Source organism: Diceros bicornis, chromosome 25 (assembly GCF_020826845.1).
Source record: "Diceros bicornis minor isolate mBicDic1 chromosome 25, mDicBic1.mat.cur, whole genome shotgun sequence".
In the NCBI taxonomy this organism is placed as follows: domain Eukaryota; kingdom Metazoa; phylum Chordata; class Mammalia; order Perissodactyla; family Rhinocerotidae; genus Diceros; species Diceros bicornis.
The window spans coordinates 4542024-4559411 of record NC_080764.1 but is presented as its reverse complement, the minus strand read 5'-3'; the positions used below and the strand labels follow the sequence as shown (position 1 = coordinate 4559411).

The 17388-nt window shown below is 62.2% G+C and overlaps 1 protein-coding gene across 2 annotated transcripts in view; it reads right to left on the bottom strand.

The window, feature by feature from the left end:
* Nucleotides 1-782: 782 nt before the first annotated feature.
* Nucleotides 783-17388, bottom strand: part of WNT7B (Wnt family member 7B) — a 52305-nt gene continuing 35699 nt past the window's right edge. For both annotated transcript variants that reach the window (XM_058568146.1, XM_058568145.1), the window contains exons 3-4: nt 9903-10174; nt 783-3466 (exon numbers count right to left, since the gene is read on the bottom strand). In XM_058568146.1, coding sequence (XP_058424129.1) covers nt 2987-3466; nt 9903-10174 — 752 coding nt within the window. In that variant the 3' untranslated portion in view covers nt 783-2986. The remainder of the gene's footprint in view (nt 3467-9902; nt 10175-17388) is intronic.

Sequence of the window (17388 nt, the reverse complement as noted above, 5' to 3'; positions counted from 1 at the left end):
GGCCCCTCCACTGGGATCTGGGTCTGGAGCCAGGCTCCGTGGGTGCCCAGGTGGGCACAGTGCAAGGGGGGCTGTTTGATCAGTGGTTCCGCCTGATGCCAGGATGCCGGGACAGCGGGCAGTGGCCAAACCGGCCCCGCCACATGCCTTCCGGCCTTCGGCAGGAATGCCATTCATCCCCCCGTGCTCGCACGGTCACTGCAGGCGGGTGCCGGGGCCCAGCGGCGGGCCTCTGGGGGAAGCTTCGAGGCCTAGTGGCCAGCCAGGGGCTGCTGAGCTCCCAGGGGGCTCAGGCTGTCTTCCCATGCCTGGAGAGGGCAAGGGGTATCCCAGGGAGGGCCCTTGAGCCAAAACCCTCCAGACACGGCTGGACAGACCCACAGGAACCCAGAGGCCAGCTGGGGTCAGCAGGGAAGGGGGACACAGTGGAAGACAGATGGGGCCAGGGCCTCCTGGCTGCGGGTCCCCATTCTCCTGAGAGCAGCCCCCGCCCAGCCCTGTGGGTCAGCTCTGGCACCAGGCCCATGGCCTCAGCCCAGGCTGTCCAGGGTGGCCTCTGGGTCTGTGTCCAGCCCCTACCAGTGGCCCTTGCTGGGTGGGGTGGGCCTGAAGGGGGCATCAGTGCCACTCCAGCCCAGCCCACAGAGAGGGGCGAGGAAGTCTGGAGGGGGACGCGTGTGAGGGCCGAGGGGTCCCGTCCTCGGTGGATGGCGCATGTGTCCCCGCCCCAGGGGAAGAGCAGCAGGGCGTCGCGTGCAGTCCACACACACTCACTGCTCTGATTCCAGCTTTATTGGAGCCGGGCACTCCCCTCCAGGGTAGGCCGACACAGCCCGTCAGAAACCCACCGGCTCTCCTGAAGTGGGGACACCGCAGGGACACGCAGAGCCTCGGCCGCCACTGCCCCTGCCCGGGCCACACTGACCCCCCCCCACCTAAGGGAAGGGCCGCTGCTGACGGGTTGTTAGGAAGGGCGGTGTCCCGACCGGGGTGCCTGGCGGCTGAGGGACAGTGCGCATGACTCAGTGGCGTCAGGGGCCCCAAGAGTCTGTTTCAAGCAGGAGGAGGAGCCTGGCTCGGGGGACAGCGTGCGGCCATGCCCCCACCTCCAGTACCCAGTGTAGGTCACAATAATTTAAAAGACACTATAGACATTTCGACGCTATGTAACAATATAAGTTAACCAGGTTCCTTGGCAGAGGACGCCGGGCCTGTGGACTTGGGGGCGTCCTGGGACCCGGGAGGGAGGGGCTGGGGCCGGGGGGTGGCCTGGAAGCTCACAGGACAGCAGCTGATGGAGTGTCCTGGCATCCTCAGGGGCACGTGGGGTGGACGCCAGGGCCAGGGCCCAGACGGTGTCACTCACTCCAGGCTAATGACCAGCCCACTCTGAGGACACATTTCCACCAGTTTCCACGAGAAAATACCATAAATTTGGGCGGGGGCACTCGGGCAGTGGAAGGTGCACCAGAAGCTGGTTGCACACCATCCCCTCTCTTGTCAGTCACTCCCTCTGTGCCTCGGTCCCCCCAGGGAGGGGCAGGAGTATCTGTAGACCTGTCCAGCCCCAAGTCCTAGGTTTCTGAGCTCTCCCCACCCTGCCCATGGTCTACAACTGAGCGGGATCCCTTCCTGCTCCTGTCTCCCGGGTTTGGGGGTGAGTCAGACTTCAAGAGAGGGTCTGTGTGGTGTAGGGACCCTGGGGGAGGTGTCTGGAGGGCAGGCCTCTGCTGGGACTGCAGTGGAGGCCCTGGCAGAGTGGCGCCCTGGAGCTGAGTTTTCTCAGCATCAGAGAGAGGGCGAAAGGACCAGGACTGGGCAAGGAGACGTCCAGAGAAACCCTGGAAGGTGCCTCGCAGGGCGCTGGGGAGATGCAGACCCCAGGGAGGCTGGCAGCAGGGGCAGGGACGCAGCCAGATTTCCAAGGCATGGGGGCCACCTCACACCACCCTAGGCGTCCCCAGAGCACGTCCTCCAGGGTTAGGAGCCCTAGGCTGGGAGTCAGGATGCCCAAGCAAAGCGGGAGCCTCCAGGGCCTCTGGCCAGTGCTCGAGCCACTCTGGGCTCAGTGTCCCCATCGGTCAAATGGGGCAAACACCTCTGACCTCCCCACCCCTGGAACAGCGCTGTCCTGGGGGCTGGCTGGTTCCAGGGTGGGAGGGGCTTTGTAAACTGGGGGGTGCCAGGCTGGCGGGTGGCTGGGAGGGGACAGCATCCAGGAGAGGATGTGGCATTCCTGGAACCTGACACTGGTGACATTTTGATTTGTTTATATGATTTCCTAAAAGAAGGGGAGAGGGGCTGGAGGTCCCTGTCCGTGGCCAGCTCATCTGGGACCATACACACCGCCACCTCCCCCTGGGGCAGGGCCAGGATGCACAGGATGCTCCCTCGGTCCCCAGGGGCAGGGAGAGGAAGCAGAGGGCGGCAAGGGGATGCACGAACACAGGTACGGAGTTAGGACCCGCTATGCCTTAGTGCTAAGAATCCTCTTCTGATACTAAGAAACCATAAATAATTTTTGTCAACATCTGCCCTGACCTCCCCGGGGCCCAGTGGCTGACGCGGCCTGGGCAACAGTCTTGCGTGAGGCTGGTGGCGTGGCATTTCTGTGTCTGGGCCACCAGGCGGGGGAGGGCGACACTCTGAGTCTTGTTGTCACTTAGCTTTCCAGGATACGTGTGTCCTTGAGGTTCACTTTCCCGGAGAAAAGAAAAGGAATCCCCTGGGCCCCATCAGGGACACCAGCGCTGTTGGCCTTGCCCTCTCAGCTGGGTCGTGGGCACTGTTTTGCCAAGGGAAGTGACGGGAATGGCAGGAGACGGTGACGTCCCCAGTGAGCCCTCCTGCGCCTGGAGCCCCCACCTCCTCCGCAGCCTCTGCCCGCGGCCCCAGGCTGCACAGGAGAGGCAAGGAACGAGAGGATGTGCAAAATGCCGCGGCGGGGGCTGCGGCCGCGTGGCTGCCGCGTGGCCGTGGCCGCCGCTCACTTGCAGGTGAAGACCTCGGTGCGCTCGCTGCATGTGTTGCACTTGACGAAGCAGCACCAGTGGAACTTGCAGTTGCACTGCCAGACCTTGGTGTACTGGTGGGTGTTGTAGCCGCGGCCACAGCACATGGTGTCGCAGCCATCGGCGCCGGGCGAGGTGCGGTTGCACAGGCGGCCCTGCGTGCCCACGCTGCCCGTGGCCGCGTCCTCCTCGCAGTAGTTGGGCGACTTCTCGATGTACACCAGGTCCGTCTCCATGGGCTTCCGGTAGCTGCGCAGCTGCTTGATGCGCAGGAAGGTGGGCTGCCGCAGCCGGCTGGCCCGCACCACCTCCACCTGCACCGCCGCGTTGTACTTCTCCTTGAGCAGGTGGCCCACCTCGCGGAACTTGGGCAGCGTGGTCCAGCACGTCTTGGTGGTGCACGAGCCCGACACGCCGTGACACTTGCACTCTAGCTTCATGCGCTCCTCCAGGACCTGCGGGGACACAGCGGGGGCTCGGTGTGAGTGTGGCCCAGGCCTGGGCGCCGTCCCGGCCCCCCTCACCTCCAGCCTGACCTGGAGTCTGCTCCCCCACTTCCTGCTGTGTGACCGCACGTAAGTGTCTCCCCCTCTCTGAGCCTCAGTCTCCTCATCTGTTAAAAGGGGCTGTTGACACAGGTCCCTACTGCACAGGGCCTTGTGAGGGCCCCGTGAGAATATGCAGAACCTGGCAGAGCTCCACGCACGTCTATCTAATATGTTTCCCAAATTCTCACAACTCTTTAGGGAGCTTCGGGTCGAAGGCACTGATGAGGAAACTGAGGCTCCGGGCACCGTGGACTGTGCAGGTCACAGCACAGCAGGTGCCTGCACCCAGCCAGGCCCAGCAACAGTAGATGCTTAATAAGTGCAAATCCCCCACCCCTGTCTCCCCGACCATGCCCTCACGCCTGGTGTAGGGACTGGCATGCAGTCGGCGCTTAATAAATGGCTGTTCAATGAAAGCCTGGCGTGGCATGGAGCTCTGTACACGCTTGCTGGAGGACAGAGGGGGGGACAAGTGAGAGGTGAGTGTACGGGTCAGCGGGGCCCAGCCGTGCGATCTGCTGGGAAGCTGCCCCCCAAACCGCATTGTTCGTTCTCGCCAGCTCCCGCGGACCCGCGATGGGCGCAGCCCTGTGTTTCCCTGGGGCCGCCCTCCCCGGCCCCGGAAGGCCGGTTCCCAGAGCCAGCCCTGAACCCAGGTACTCATTTACCCGGATCGAAGGGCCCTGCCAGCCGCCCTGATTAAAGACAGGGAATGGTCAGCTGCCGCCCGCGGCTGCAGACAGCCATTTGTCAGCTGTCCTGGCTCCCCCTGGCCTCACCCGCCTCTCTTCAGCAGCCCAGCCGTGAAGGAACTTGGCTTCGCTCCGCCCCCTGGGTCAGAACCCAGCCCTGGCCCAGAAGAGGAGACCCACAGCACATGAATGAACAAATGAATGGATGACAAAGACAAAGAAACAACCCAGAGGGCCAACTACAGCCCCATTTTCCCCACCCCGGCTGCACAGGACCCTGGGCCTCAGCAAGGATGTCCGGGGCCCACAGCCCAGTGTGGGAAACAGAAGGAAACCGACACTCAAGACGGCAATGTGCAGGGGCCGTGAGAGCCTGACCCCCCCGGAGTGAGGGTGCCGGGCATGGAGGGTTTCCGGGGGGAGGGGGTGCCTGCATTGGGTGTTGATGGAGGAGGAGGAGCTCATTAGGCACAGAGGTGGGCTGTCCCAGGAGGGGCGCAGCAGGAGCGAGGTCTGGAGAGCCGGCACACCACCACAAAGGGAAGATTCAGCCCAGAAGAGCAGTCGTGGTGCTGGGTGGGCCTGAGGCTGGCGGCTGGAGCTCGGGGTGGGATTCTCTGCTCCTGCGTGGATGACTTCCTGGGGCGGAGACTGGGAGGGGGAAGCTGCTGCTCCACCGGGGGAGGAGGGGAGAGGAGGGGGGCAGCGCCCCAGCATCCAGAGGAGAGAAAGGGGGCGAGGTTTTGGGAACGCTCAGAACTGGAATTGCAGGGCCTGGGGACTGGACCGTGGGGTGTCTGGGAGGAGGGCACAGGCCAGAAGTCTGGTCTGGGGGTCTGGGTGAAGGGGGACCCTCCCCAGGGGAAAGCTTGTCTGGGCCTCCTCTGCCTCCTGCCCCTCTCCCCACTCCTGTCCACCCCACTCAGACCTCCCCCACCCCTCCCTCACCCCCACTCCAAGTTCTCTTTGCTTGGACCCTCCCCTCCCCCAAAAGCTTCTCCCTCCACTAACCTGCCCTTCAAGGTCTGGAAGCTTCCCCTCCCTGGCCACTCTGCCTGACACGTATGCCCCTCTGGCCAGAAGCTAACCAGGCAGACGCCCTTCCCAGAGGCCCCAGCCCAGGAATCAGTTCACCCCACCCCAGGCTGCTGGCCCAGGGGATTCCTCCTCAGACGGGCCACAGGGGCCAGAGACCTGGCAGGGGTGTCCAGGCTAGAGGTTGTGCAGGCCAGGTGGTCCAGGCTCAATTGCCTGCTGGACGGCTGCCCCCACCTGCTCTGCCGTCCACCCTGAACCCCTCCCCCGACCCCCTCCCTCTGTCCCCATCTCCCTAGGCAGCCCCGTCTCCACCCACCGCCCAGGGACGGTCAGACCCTGAGCAGCCAGGCCCGTGACCGTCGGCAGATGAAGCCGACGGGACAGCTGCTCGCAGAGCAAGGGGCTGCATCATCGCTTGGCTGGGCCCCCCGGGCCTGAGCCTCTCCTGGGAAGCGATCACAGCGTGGAAGATCGTGCCATTTCCGTCTCCAGCGCCCTCGTGATAAGAGCGACAGGGACGGTGGCACCAGTCCCTGCGGCCCCAGGAGACCACCTGGGAGGGTGCAGAGTGACCCAGGTCTGCTCAGAGGAGCTGGGGGCTGAGCAGGGCCCCTGCCCCAGGTCTCCGTTTCCCCCTGAGCCAGGTAGTGTGAGGGTGGGGTGGGGGCCTCCAGGAAACGGCCACCCTGGTGTTCTTTCTGGAATAACAGTGTGGCCCCCACTCTAGGAACAGAGGTCTGTCACGGCCAGGTTGGAGGGAGTCACGGCGTCCTGGCGCCAGCGGAAGGCGCTTCGCACACACTCGGGCAACAGCCTCAGGCAGGCGGCTCTGAGCCTGGGGCCCCGGAGGGAGGGCCACACACAGCCTCTTCCACGGCACCCTCACTCTGCCGTGGAGTTTCCTGACCCTCGATGGTGGCCTGCCCTCTCCATGGGCATGCGTGACCCTGGGGGACATAGTCCGTGTCTGCTTCCCCTCTGACCCCGGGCCCACAGAGTGAAAGGGACGTGGTCCTCAAGTGAAGCTATTTCATCAGCGCGCCTGGCCGTGACGGCGAGAGCACGGCAACGTGGTCCTGCCAGCCCGGGGGCCCAGCCTGGCCAGCAGCCCCTCAGCTGGAGACTTTGCTTGAGTGCCCCCTCCCTGGACTCCAGGTTTTCATGGCCCCCACCCCAGGACCGGCTTGGACTCTAGATGAGGTCAGGTAAAGGCCGTGCCCAGCTAACAGCGTTCCTGCCCCCCGGCTCCCAGTGCTGGGGGTCCTGGTCAGGGATGGCTTCAGACCTCACGTCACCAACGAGTGGGGCCCAGAGCCGTCCTGACAACAGCCCCCAGGGCTTCCCAGCTGGACAAGCTCCTGCCTTCACCGGGTCGGTGTGGAGGGGAAGACACTGCACTTCCTCTACTCAGGCATCGCCTCTCTCTGCCCTGCTATTCCCACCCCAGGAAGCAGGGACCACACAGCAGGGGCACAGCAGCTGGTGGGCACCGGCCACTCCCGCCTTCATGACCACAGGGGATGCTCCTGCAGGGGCACCATGTAGCTGCTCATTAAAGGCCACACAGCCCAGGAGGGGCGTGGGGAGGGTGGCCACGGCCTCGCTCTAATGGAAGCAGGCAGTGAGCTGGTTCAGTTCAGCCTCTCTGAGCCTGGCCCATCGGGGGGCCACATGCCAGCCTGGGGTGAATCACCAATGTGGTGGGCAGAACAGTGTCCCCCCAAATCCACATCCACTCGGAACCTCGGAATGTGACCTGATTTGGAAATAGGTCTTTGCAGATGTAATTAAGGTAAGGCTCGTGATGGGGTCATCCTGGATCAGCGTGGGCCCTGAATCCAAGGACCGCGTCTCTATGAGACTCACAGGAGGCCGTGTGATGGACGAGCAGAGACCAGAGGACGTGGCCACAAGCCAAGGAACGCTGGGAGCCACCAGGAGCTGGAAGAGGCAGCAAGGATCCTCCCCTGGGACACCTTGGTTTGGGACTCTGGCTCCAGAACTCAGAATAAATTTCTGTCGCTCTAAGCCCCCAGTCTGTGGAACTTTGTTGGTCAGCCCTCACCTTGCTTCCCCCCTGACGTGCTGAACTCCGTGGCCCTGAGGAAGTGGGAGGGGGTGGGGACAGGCCTGGACGCCCTGTGATGGGGGCCAGAGCGCCCCAGCACCAGGGTGACCCGTGAGGGCCTGGGCTTGGTTCTTATGGAAGCCTCAAAAGCCACACCCCGCCCCACAGCTCCATGGGGTTGGGGGCTGCGGGCGGGGACAAGGCGCATACACCACTGTGCCGGTGGGGAGACCGAGGCTCAGACGAGGGACGGGGTCGGCCAGGGCCTCAGCGACAGCCAGGGACAGCGCTGGCACAAGAGTCCTGGCTGCTGACCATTTCACAGCCCTCTCCTACGGCTGCCCTGTCCCTGACGGGCCCGCGCCATGACCTGCTCTCCCCCACAGCCCGCTTCTCCCCCCCGTGCCCGTCTCCGTCCACGGCTTCACCCCAGTTCAAACCCCCGACACGCTGACCCTCCTCCATCCTCGCCGCCCCCGCTGGGCCCGGCCCATCACCAGCCTCCTTGTCCTCCCGCCTCCTGTCTCCCCCAGGGCCCAGTCCGGCCTGCCTCCATTTCTCTTATGCCTTTTACCACCTGTCAGTCGCCAAACACCCCGCTGAGTCCCTCGCCAGGCCAGTCCGGGGTTCTCAGGGGACCCCAGAGCCAAATCAGACACAACCCCGGCCCTCGAGCTGCTAGCGTCACTCTGTCTCAGGGACCTGCAGTGGCACCTGTGGCCCAGAGGCTAAAGTCCAGCCCGGCTGTCAGGGCCCTTCCCCGCGAGGCCCCTCCAACCCACTGGGCTGAGCCGGGCCATGGTGCTGCACTGCCCTTGTGACCTGACCCACTGCCATACCTCTACCTGTGCTGGTCCCTCTGCCCATCACCCTTCCCCACATCTCTGCAGCTGACTCAGATGCATCCCCACGGAGCAGTGACCGGAGCTCAGGCCTCAGGGCCACCAGTGCCTCTGCTGGTTACCTTGGGCCCACTGTCCTCATGTGTAACACAGGGAACGTGAGCCCTTCCTCCCAAGGCTGTGGGAAAGCGCCTGCTGGGGACCTAAGCTACTGCAGAGGTTCCAGGGGCGGTGATTCCATTGAGGGCTCAGTCGTGCCTCCTCCTCCAGGAAGCCCTCCAATGCCTCCAGGAAAGTGAACAGCGTCTTCCTCTGCCCTCCTGAGGCCCAGATGGCGATCTGCCTGTGGCTAGAGAATGGTGCCTATGTGCTGTCTGTGATCTCCTTGGAGCAGAGACTGTGTCACTCATTCCTTCATTCATTCGTTCATCTGTCCAATCATTCATTCATTTCTTTGACAGTAATTTCATAACTGCCTACTGCACGGCACCCTCCACAGCTACGAGGAAAAGTCAAACTCTTGGCCTGGAGTTCAAGGTCTGTTCTGGGCTGGCCCTTGCTTACTTCCCGAGCCCCGTCCCCCCACCAGCCTGAACCGTTTGCAGCCCTCCCGCCAAGTGCCAGCTCCTTCTACCTCTGCTCGTCTCAGCTCTCGCACGTCCTTCGAGGCTCTGCTTGGACACCACTGCCTCTAGGAAGCTTCTGCTCTGTCCTACGGGTCCCGGGGCTCTTGCTGCCCCTGGGCATGGCCCCCACACCCATCACATGGACCCACACAGTGCTGTGGGAGCTCCCGCAGCCAGGGGCCCGTCTTACTCATCTCCGTCCCCCATGCCCAGCCTAGCCCCTGACACAGAGCAGGGGCAAGGGAGCGTTTGTTGAGCGAATAAGTGAGTGACTGGTGGCCTCAGCCATGGTCCCTGGGACAGAGGGCAATTTCAACCCCTCTTTGCCGGTAAAGGCAAGCCTGTCCCATGCATGCAGAGCTCCTCAGGCCCTGGCGCCCTGGGTGCAGCCGCCAGGGCTGGGGAGCCAGACCCAGAGAGGCGTTCCACTCGGCTGGCTGCCCTATCTCGGGCCATCTTGCCGCCATGGAGGCCGTTCCTCCCAGCCCAGTATCTGGGGCCCTCATCTCCCTGCAGGCGGGACCCGGCTCGTCTTGACTTCTTCCCCAGTGTGTCCCGGTCTGAATGTCCTCCATTATCACCCACCAGACTGCATCCCACCCCATGCGTGGAGCTGGCTGCTCCCGCCTCCTGGGAACATCCCTCCCTCGAGTCTCCCATGACAATCGAGCCAAAGGCTGCCTCCTCCAGAAAGCCTTTCCCAGTGTGCTGGCACGACCCCTCTGGGACCAGGGCAGGGATAAGGGACTGCGGCCCGGGATCCGCAGCCAGGCCCCGCTCCCACCCTGCGTGGAAACAAGGTCCCTGTCTTACCCCTGCCACCCACTAGCTGGGGGCCCGGGCATCCCTTCCCCCCTCCAGCCTCAGTTTGTCCCCCTCAGGAATGGGAACAGTGAGGCCGCCTCTCAGAGCTGCTGGGAGGGTACGAGGTGACGGCCGTGCCGAGCACCACCCACCCCGCACCTTAGGGGTTCAGGTCACCAACTCCCTCGGCTAGGAGAGGCGCCCGAGTTCAGGGAGGTCGTGACCCCAGGGCCACAGGGGCCACCGGCCTGCGCCGCCCGGCGCCCGCCCTACCTTCCTGCCGGCCTCGTTGTTGTGCAGGTTCATGAGGCGCCGCGCGTTCTTCTTGATCTCCCGGGCGTCCACGAAGCGCCGGGAGAAGTCGATGCCGTAGCGCACATCGGCGGAGCAGCCGCCCCACTTCCAGCCCTCGGCCTGGTTGTAGTAGCCCTGCTTCTCGCGGTCGCACCCGCAGTTGCTCAGGTTGCCCTGGCTGCAGGCGGCGGTGACGGCGTGGGCCACGCCGGCCGCGGTGATGGCATACGTGAAGGCGGCCTCACGGCTCCCTGCGGGGAGGGGACAGTGTGGACGGTGAGGCCCTGCAGGGCTCAGGGGACCCAGTGCCGGGCCTGGGTCCTGCTGCTGGCCGGCTATGTGACCCTGGGCTCAGCACTTGCCCTCTCTGAGCTTCTGACTCAGCAAAGTGAGGCTGATGGAACCCACCTTGCAGGGCTGCGGTGAGGACAGTGCCTGGTATACAGTGAGCACTCAATGCGTGCCACAGCTCTGCCACCAGCGTGTAAGACACCTCTCTCTCGGTCCCAAGAGCCTGGGCTGGAGGGGCCCAGTTTCTCCAACCCTGGGAGGGGCATGTGGGGTCCATGCTTGTGACCTCTGCCCTCTGCCAGCTCTCAGCCCCGCTCCTCGTGCACCAGCCGCTTGTGCGGAGCCCCGTGGGGCACCCCGCCCCAACAGCCAGGAACCAGAATCCACGCAGCCCAGAGCCAACCCTCTCCCTCCCCCAGGCTCCTCGCTGCCGCCTCCCCCTCTCTGACCACCCATCACCCGTCACCAGGCCCTGGCCTCTCCTCCAACACCCCTGCCTGGCTCAGGGGCCCCTGACTTGCCCAGGCTTGGGCGCCAGTCCTCCCTGCCTCCCTCACTCCCCAGCCACCATCTGGGTGACCCAAATCACAGTCCTGGGCTCATCCCCCTGGCACCTTCGCTGGTTCCTCTCTGCCTGAGCTGGGAAGGGAAGGCCCACAGTCCAAGCCTGAAGTCCTTGCCCACAGTCCCTGCCTGGCCGGCCTCCCCAGCCCTCTCTCCCCATCCTCCACCCAAAACAACACTCCTTCCAGTGCTGCTCACATGCCCCTGGGGGAACCTGGTCTTTTTGGTGGAATTCCCTTCCCTTTCATGCCCAAATCCTAACAACCTTCCAACGTTGATTCCGACGCCCCCTCCTCCAGGCAGCCTTCCCAGACCACCAGCCAGAAGGGAACCTGGCTGGCCGACCTCCCTCAGTGGCAGATCCGACCCTCTCGTTGCTCCTGACACTGGCCACCTAGTTAGCCCTCCACTGGGATTTCTTGGCTCCCCATGGGTCCAAAGGCCCTTAGATGGATGGGTCCAGCTCTAATTCTTCTTTATTGTCCATAGCCCCTGGCCGGGCCCTGCGCATCCTGCCATCCTGGCCCCAGTCTCTCGAGCCCCTCGCACCTTGCTACAAGCACGGAGGCTCTCTTCGGGCCACGGCTGGGTCCGTGTGGTCCCCAGCACCTGGCGCTACGGACACAGAGCTCAGGGCTGCCATGCGGGAATCTGACTGCCCATCTCAGCAACAGTGGGGTGTGGCCCAGCCTTCAGTCCCAAGAGGGGCAGCTGGAAACCCACGACCCTGTCCTTGCACAAGCCCCACGCCTGCACCCTGCGAGGGCCAACGTGCCCCTCCGTGTGCCTGGCTGCTGTTACCGGGGGCTGGGGTGATCCCCTCAGATTGAGAGAGGATTGACAGTCAAGTCAAGTCTGTTCCACAAACGTCCATTGAGCACCAACTGCATGCCCAGCCTTGTGCTGGGCGCTGACTGTGTGTTCTGGGGTCCACCTCCTCACCCAACAACCAGCTGGGAGGGGCTCATCTAGATGGAGTCCCTGTTCCCCTGCAGGGCTCACCCTCAGTGGGGCCCCTATTCCCTGGCGGGCTCACTTACGTGGGATCCCTATTCCTGGGGTTCCTCCCGTCCGGGGCGAGGACCAGGGTGGGACCAGCTGGTCTCAGGGGCCCAGGACAGAGGAGAATTTGGCTGGGCTCTGCCGTCATGGAGGGGGCCACGGCTTCCTGAACACTTCCTTCCTCTGAGAAGAGCTGTGGGCAGGGCAGCGTGGGCGTCCCTTCCTCCCCAGAAAGATTGGGGTCTGCAAAGGGTGCAGAGCTGCCACCGCCTTCCCAGGGCCTTGCTGTGCATGGGGGGCCAGCCTCTCCTCCCCTGCAGGTCCTTCCCGCCCAAACTCCCCCCACCCCGGGTCAGTACACGGCCACCTGGGGGCCTGCTGACCGCATGGGACGCAGCTCCCTGGGACTGCTCCATAAGAAGTCGCTCTTCGAGGAGCTCAGAGGAGCCCCGGTCCGGCCAGGGACTCCTAGACAGACAGAGGGACAGGGACAGGGGCAGGGAGAACCTGAGAATTGACCTCCTGGCTCTAAATTAGGTCAAGACCATCTGAAGAGAAGTCCATCGAGGGGGAAGTGGATTATTGAACTCCTTACTGTTGGTGGTGGTGTTGCCCAAGCCCAGAAGGGCCTGCTGACAAGCTCACACACACATGCGCACACACACACACAGAGGCACACGTGCACGGAAGAGGGACCAGTAAACTAGGTGGGGGATCCCAGGAAAGGAGGTGACCATAGAGCTCTGCAAGAAGGGGCACAGGGAGTCACAGAGCCTCAAAGGATGCCCTGACCTGCATCTTGGGAGGTGGAGTCAAGGAAGGCTTCCTGGAGGAGATGACCTCTTAAAGTAAGTCTTAACAAGAAGTATGAGTTAACTCTCTGTGAGTGTGTACATGTGATCTGTGTGACTGAGTGTGTGGTGTCTGAGTGTGTATGTGTATAGTGTGTGTACAGGGTGTGTATGTATAGTGTGTGTGGTGTGGGATGTGGGTGTGTGCGTGTGTGTGTGGTGGATGCACACATCCGGCCACCACAGAGCAAAGGTGCAGAGGTGAAACAGTTTGGTGTTACTGGAAGTACCAGGTCAAGAGTAAGGAGAAAAGAGGCAGCGGAGGTCCCAGAGGGCCAGATCCTGGGAGGCCAGAGACGTCCCAAGAAGCAGGTGCTGGGGCCAGACACATGGGATTTGGATTTTAGCGCTCGCTCACTCTGACTACACGAGGGAGGGGGAACTATTAGATAGCAGGTGAGCGGAGCTGTGCTTACCGCACTGTTATCACGGTGGGCCAGCCCTTCTCTAACCCTGTACACGTGTTCTCAGTGAACTGTCATGACAGTCATACGAGGCAGATCTCATTTTTATTCCCATCTTACAGATGAGGAGACTGAGGCACAGAGAGGTTAGGAAATGAGGTGTTAGTGGCTGAAGCAGGATGTGAACCCAGGCAGTGGAATCAAAGCCCAGACAGGCAGAGAGAGGGACTCAGGGCCTGGGGCATGGGTCATGGGAGACCATCCTGCCCCCCGCTTGGCCCCTTTGCAACTAAGTGACCTTGGGCAGGAGGAGACAGGAGAAGAGGCACACGCAGCCCCCTTGGGGAGGAGATGCTGCATTTGGACCCTCTGTGGACCTGGGGGAGCAGTGGAGAGATCTAGCCAGCAGGTGAACACCAGGTGGGAGCTCTGGGGAGGCAGAGTGGGCATGTCACCAGCTAGGCACCCAGTGAGGGGTTAGAAATCTCAAACGATTGGGCAATCGCCCCCAGAGGCCGGCCAGATGGAGTTAAAATCCCACAACCAAGCCCTGCTGAGCAAGGATGATGTGGGCGTTCCCTCAGAGGCCCGAGAATGGGCCGCCCATACCCTCCTCCTCACGAAGCGCCCATCCTCCCCGACGGAAGCCAGATGCGGGGCTCCCATGTCCTGCCATCCCAAAGCCCCCAGCAGGCACTAAGGCCGGGCCTGTGCGTTTGGAGGGCATTTCACGAAAACCTCCCCTCCATCCTGTCTGCAAGTCCCTGCCCACCCCGGGTTATGCCCATACCCAGCTCAGACTCTCGGTTACTCACCAGTTACTCACCGGGCCACCACTCCCACTAATTCCTTTTTTATTTGGTTTTAATGGGCCAAACACTCTCGTCTCGCCATGGAGACAGGGGCGGTGAAGGGCGAGAGAGCCGTAGTTTGGGGAGAATCGAGGAGGATGACGTCAGGTCCCAGATCGAGGGGCTCCCATGCGCCCACACTCTGCACACACATCTCATTTACTTCTCACGACAGCCCCACGGGGGGTGGGGGGACCATCGCCCCATTTTACAGACCTGGACGCTGGGTCAGAGGGCTTCGTAACCTGCCCCAGGTCACAGTGTGGCCAGGCACGGTGTGGGGAGACAGTCCCCTCCCACAGTCACTCCTGGGGCCATCTTGCCAGTCCCCATTCACAGCCTGCACATCCTCCAAGGCGAGAACGAGTGAGTGCTTAGGTTTAGAAAGAAGCCCCTCGAACCCATGGGCCTTGCTCAGCCACCATCGATGGCCCCCAGGCCTCTGAGAGGACCTCAAGCCCTGGGGGCCTGACAGCATCTGCCCCCACCCACCACTTCTGCAGCCGAGCTTGCCCAGGCCGGACAACTGGCCCACCTGTGGGCAGGGGCAGCCGCCTCCCGTGCATACCACTATTTCCGCAGAGCAGCCTGGCTCCCTGCCACCTGCCCTGGCGGACGCCGGCCTTCTCTCCACGTGGAACGCCTGTCCACGTCCCCTCGTGTCCACGGCTTAGCCAGGCCCCGGACACAGCTGGGGCGCACGCTGCTCTCGGAAGCCCCGTCGGGGTGAGGCGCCATCCTCTGGGCTTGTGCCACGGGCTGCAGCGGCGGTGGGCAGGACCCACGTCTGACTCTTTCGTGCGTCCCTACCCAAGGTTGTTTCCTGAGTCCCTCACACAGGCAGGTCTGGGGCTGGGCGCTTTGTCTACATCACCTCCCTTTATCTCCAGGACCACCCTGTGACATGGATCCTCTCGATGGCACCCATCTCACAGATGTGAACACGGAGCCTCAGAGGTGGGAAGTGATTTGCTCCATCTGAGCTCAGCGGCTGCTCCAGGTGTGTCTGGTGATGGGGGTGGGGAGTTGGAGAAAGGCACAGCGTGGACGGTCTATCTGAGCCCAGCAGCTGTCCTGGGGGCACACTTCGGTCCTGGGAGGTCTCGGGATCCAGAGCCCACCCCAGCACGGATCTGCACCCTCAGACACCGGGGCCAGCAGTAGCATCCGGCAGCATCCCTGGAAAATGCTGGAGACAGGCAGGCAGGCCACATGTCGGCCACCCCCCACCCCACAGCCCTCGTGAGCCCTGGGGGGATCCCTGAGCACACTGGCCCACTGTTTCCAGGGCAGTCCGTCTCTGGCGTCTGGCAGGGCAAGGTGTGCACCATTAGCCCTGCAGAGCCCCCACCCTGAGGTTTCGGGAAAACAGAGAAGGAGGTGCCCAGAGACTCGGGAGGAGCAGGCAGGAGAGCACTAGACTTGGAGTCTCACGCCTGCTGTGTGGCCCCAGGCAAGTCACAAACCCTCTCTGAGCCTGTGTCCCCATCTGCCAAGTGGAGCTCGCAATCCTCACCCCACCCCATGGCCCAGGAGCAGCTCAGAGAGCAAACAGACAAACGGGCATCACCCTCACCATCCCTGAATGACAAGCGGGCCAGGGCTGGCCGGGCACCGACTGCGTCCAGAACAGGGCTTCCAGGAAAGGCCTGCGCATCTCTGTGCTTGGCCAGAGTCTCCTCCCGGTCAGCCCTGCCCAGCTGCCCCCTCCATGCATATTCTGGATAAACCTAGAACATCGGAGCAGCAGAGCCCTCAGAGACCACTGCTACGTGGGTAAACTGAGGCGCCATGCCAGTCGGGGTCCATCCGGCTCTGCGCTCTCTTTCCTGTTGGTCATTCAAACTCAAGTCCTCGCTGGGCACCAGGCTCAGAGGGAGCAGACAGCCCCTTCCCTGCTCTGTGCCCTCGGTGATGCCAGCCAGACCCGACGCCCAGGGAAAAGGGGCCAGCCCACCCATCATCCCCTCACCCTGACCCCAAGGAGGACGCTGGGGACCAGGCAGATCCCTGTAGGCAAGGGCAGGGCAAGGCAAGGCAGGGCAAGGTGAGCACCATTGCTCCTGGAGGGCACAGAGCAACGTGGGGGCCTGGGCAGGATGGAGCTCCCCTCCCTCTCCCAGGGCAGAGCTGGAGGCGTGCTGCCCTCCCCACGTCCCAGGCACAGCCCATCACTGTCCACTCAAAGCTACCTGCCACTTCCTAGCATCCACAGGGGCCTGGCACACTATTTTCAGAAAGCCATTAAAAAGCCATAATTGAGCTCATAATGACGCGATTAACTGCCGGCCTGGGGAGGCTGGGTGGGAAAGGCATCTGGTTCCCTCTAGCAGGGGAGCCAGGAATCTGGAACCTCAGTGCTGGGGGGGATCTTGGGGACCATCAGTACTACCCCACTAGAAGCCTGAGACCAGAGAGGGGCAGCATGCTGCCCAAGGTCACATAGCGGCTTGGGAAATGGGGGAGCCCAGACCTGACGTGCCGAAGTGACTGAGGTGAGGTCAAAGGTCTGGGGGCTACACTGGGTCCCAGAGAGAGGCTTCAGAGTCTGACAGCTTCAGTTCAAGTTCAGACCCTAAAATTGGCCAGCTGGTGACCTTGGACCAATCAAGGGGCCTTTCCGTGTCTCCCCACCTGCAAAACGAGGATAAATACTCCAATATGGCCAAGTCGCCGTGCCAGCAGTGCCCACGTGTGGTCCTGGGTGGCAGGCCTGGTGCTGGCACCCTGAGCGTCACTGAACTGAGCCTACACGTGTGACACACACCACACACAGGATCTCTGTGGGGGTACACGCGTTTGGGCATCTGTGTGTGTGTAACTCTGCACACGTCCCTGGCCTTACACACGAATGCAGTTCCCGTGAGCGTGAGCAAGCTTGCGCACCTGTGCATGTGCCTGTGGCCAATACAGTTCAGTTCACTGTGCCTCCCTGCCAGCCTGTAATTGCCTCTCTGAAACAAAAAACACAGCATTTGCTACAGTTCAATAATAAAAAGGCAAATAACTCAATTAAAAATGGGCAAAGCATCCTAATAGACATTTCTCCAAAGAAGGAATAAAAGGAGTAAAAATGGCCCATAAGCATGTGAAAAGATACGCAACATCATTAGCTATCAGGGAAATGCAAATCAAAACCATAATGAGATAGCACTTCACCCCCACTAGGATGGCTAAAATAAAAAGACAGACAATAATAAGTGTTGACGAGGATGTGAAGAAATCAGAACCTTCATCCACAGCTGGTGGGAATGTAAAGTGGTGCAGCCCCTACAGAAGAGTTTGGCGGTTCCTCAAAATGCTAAATACAAGAGTTACGATACAACCTAGTAATCCCTCTTCTACAGAAAGACCCAAGAGAAATGAACACGTGTCCACACAACAACTTGTACACGAATACTCACAACAGCCAAAAGCTGGAAACAACCCAAGTGTCCATCGACGGGTGAACAGATAAAGAAAACGTGGTCCATCCACACAATGGAAACTCATTCAGCCATAA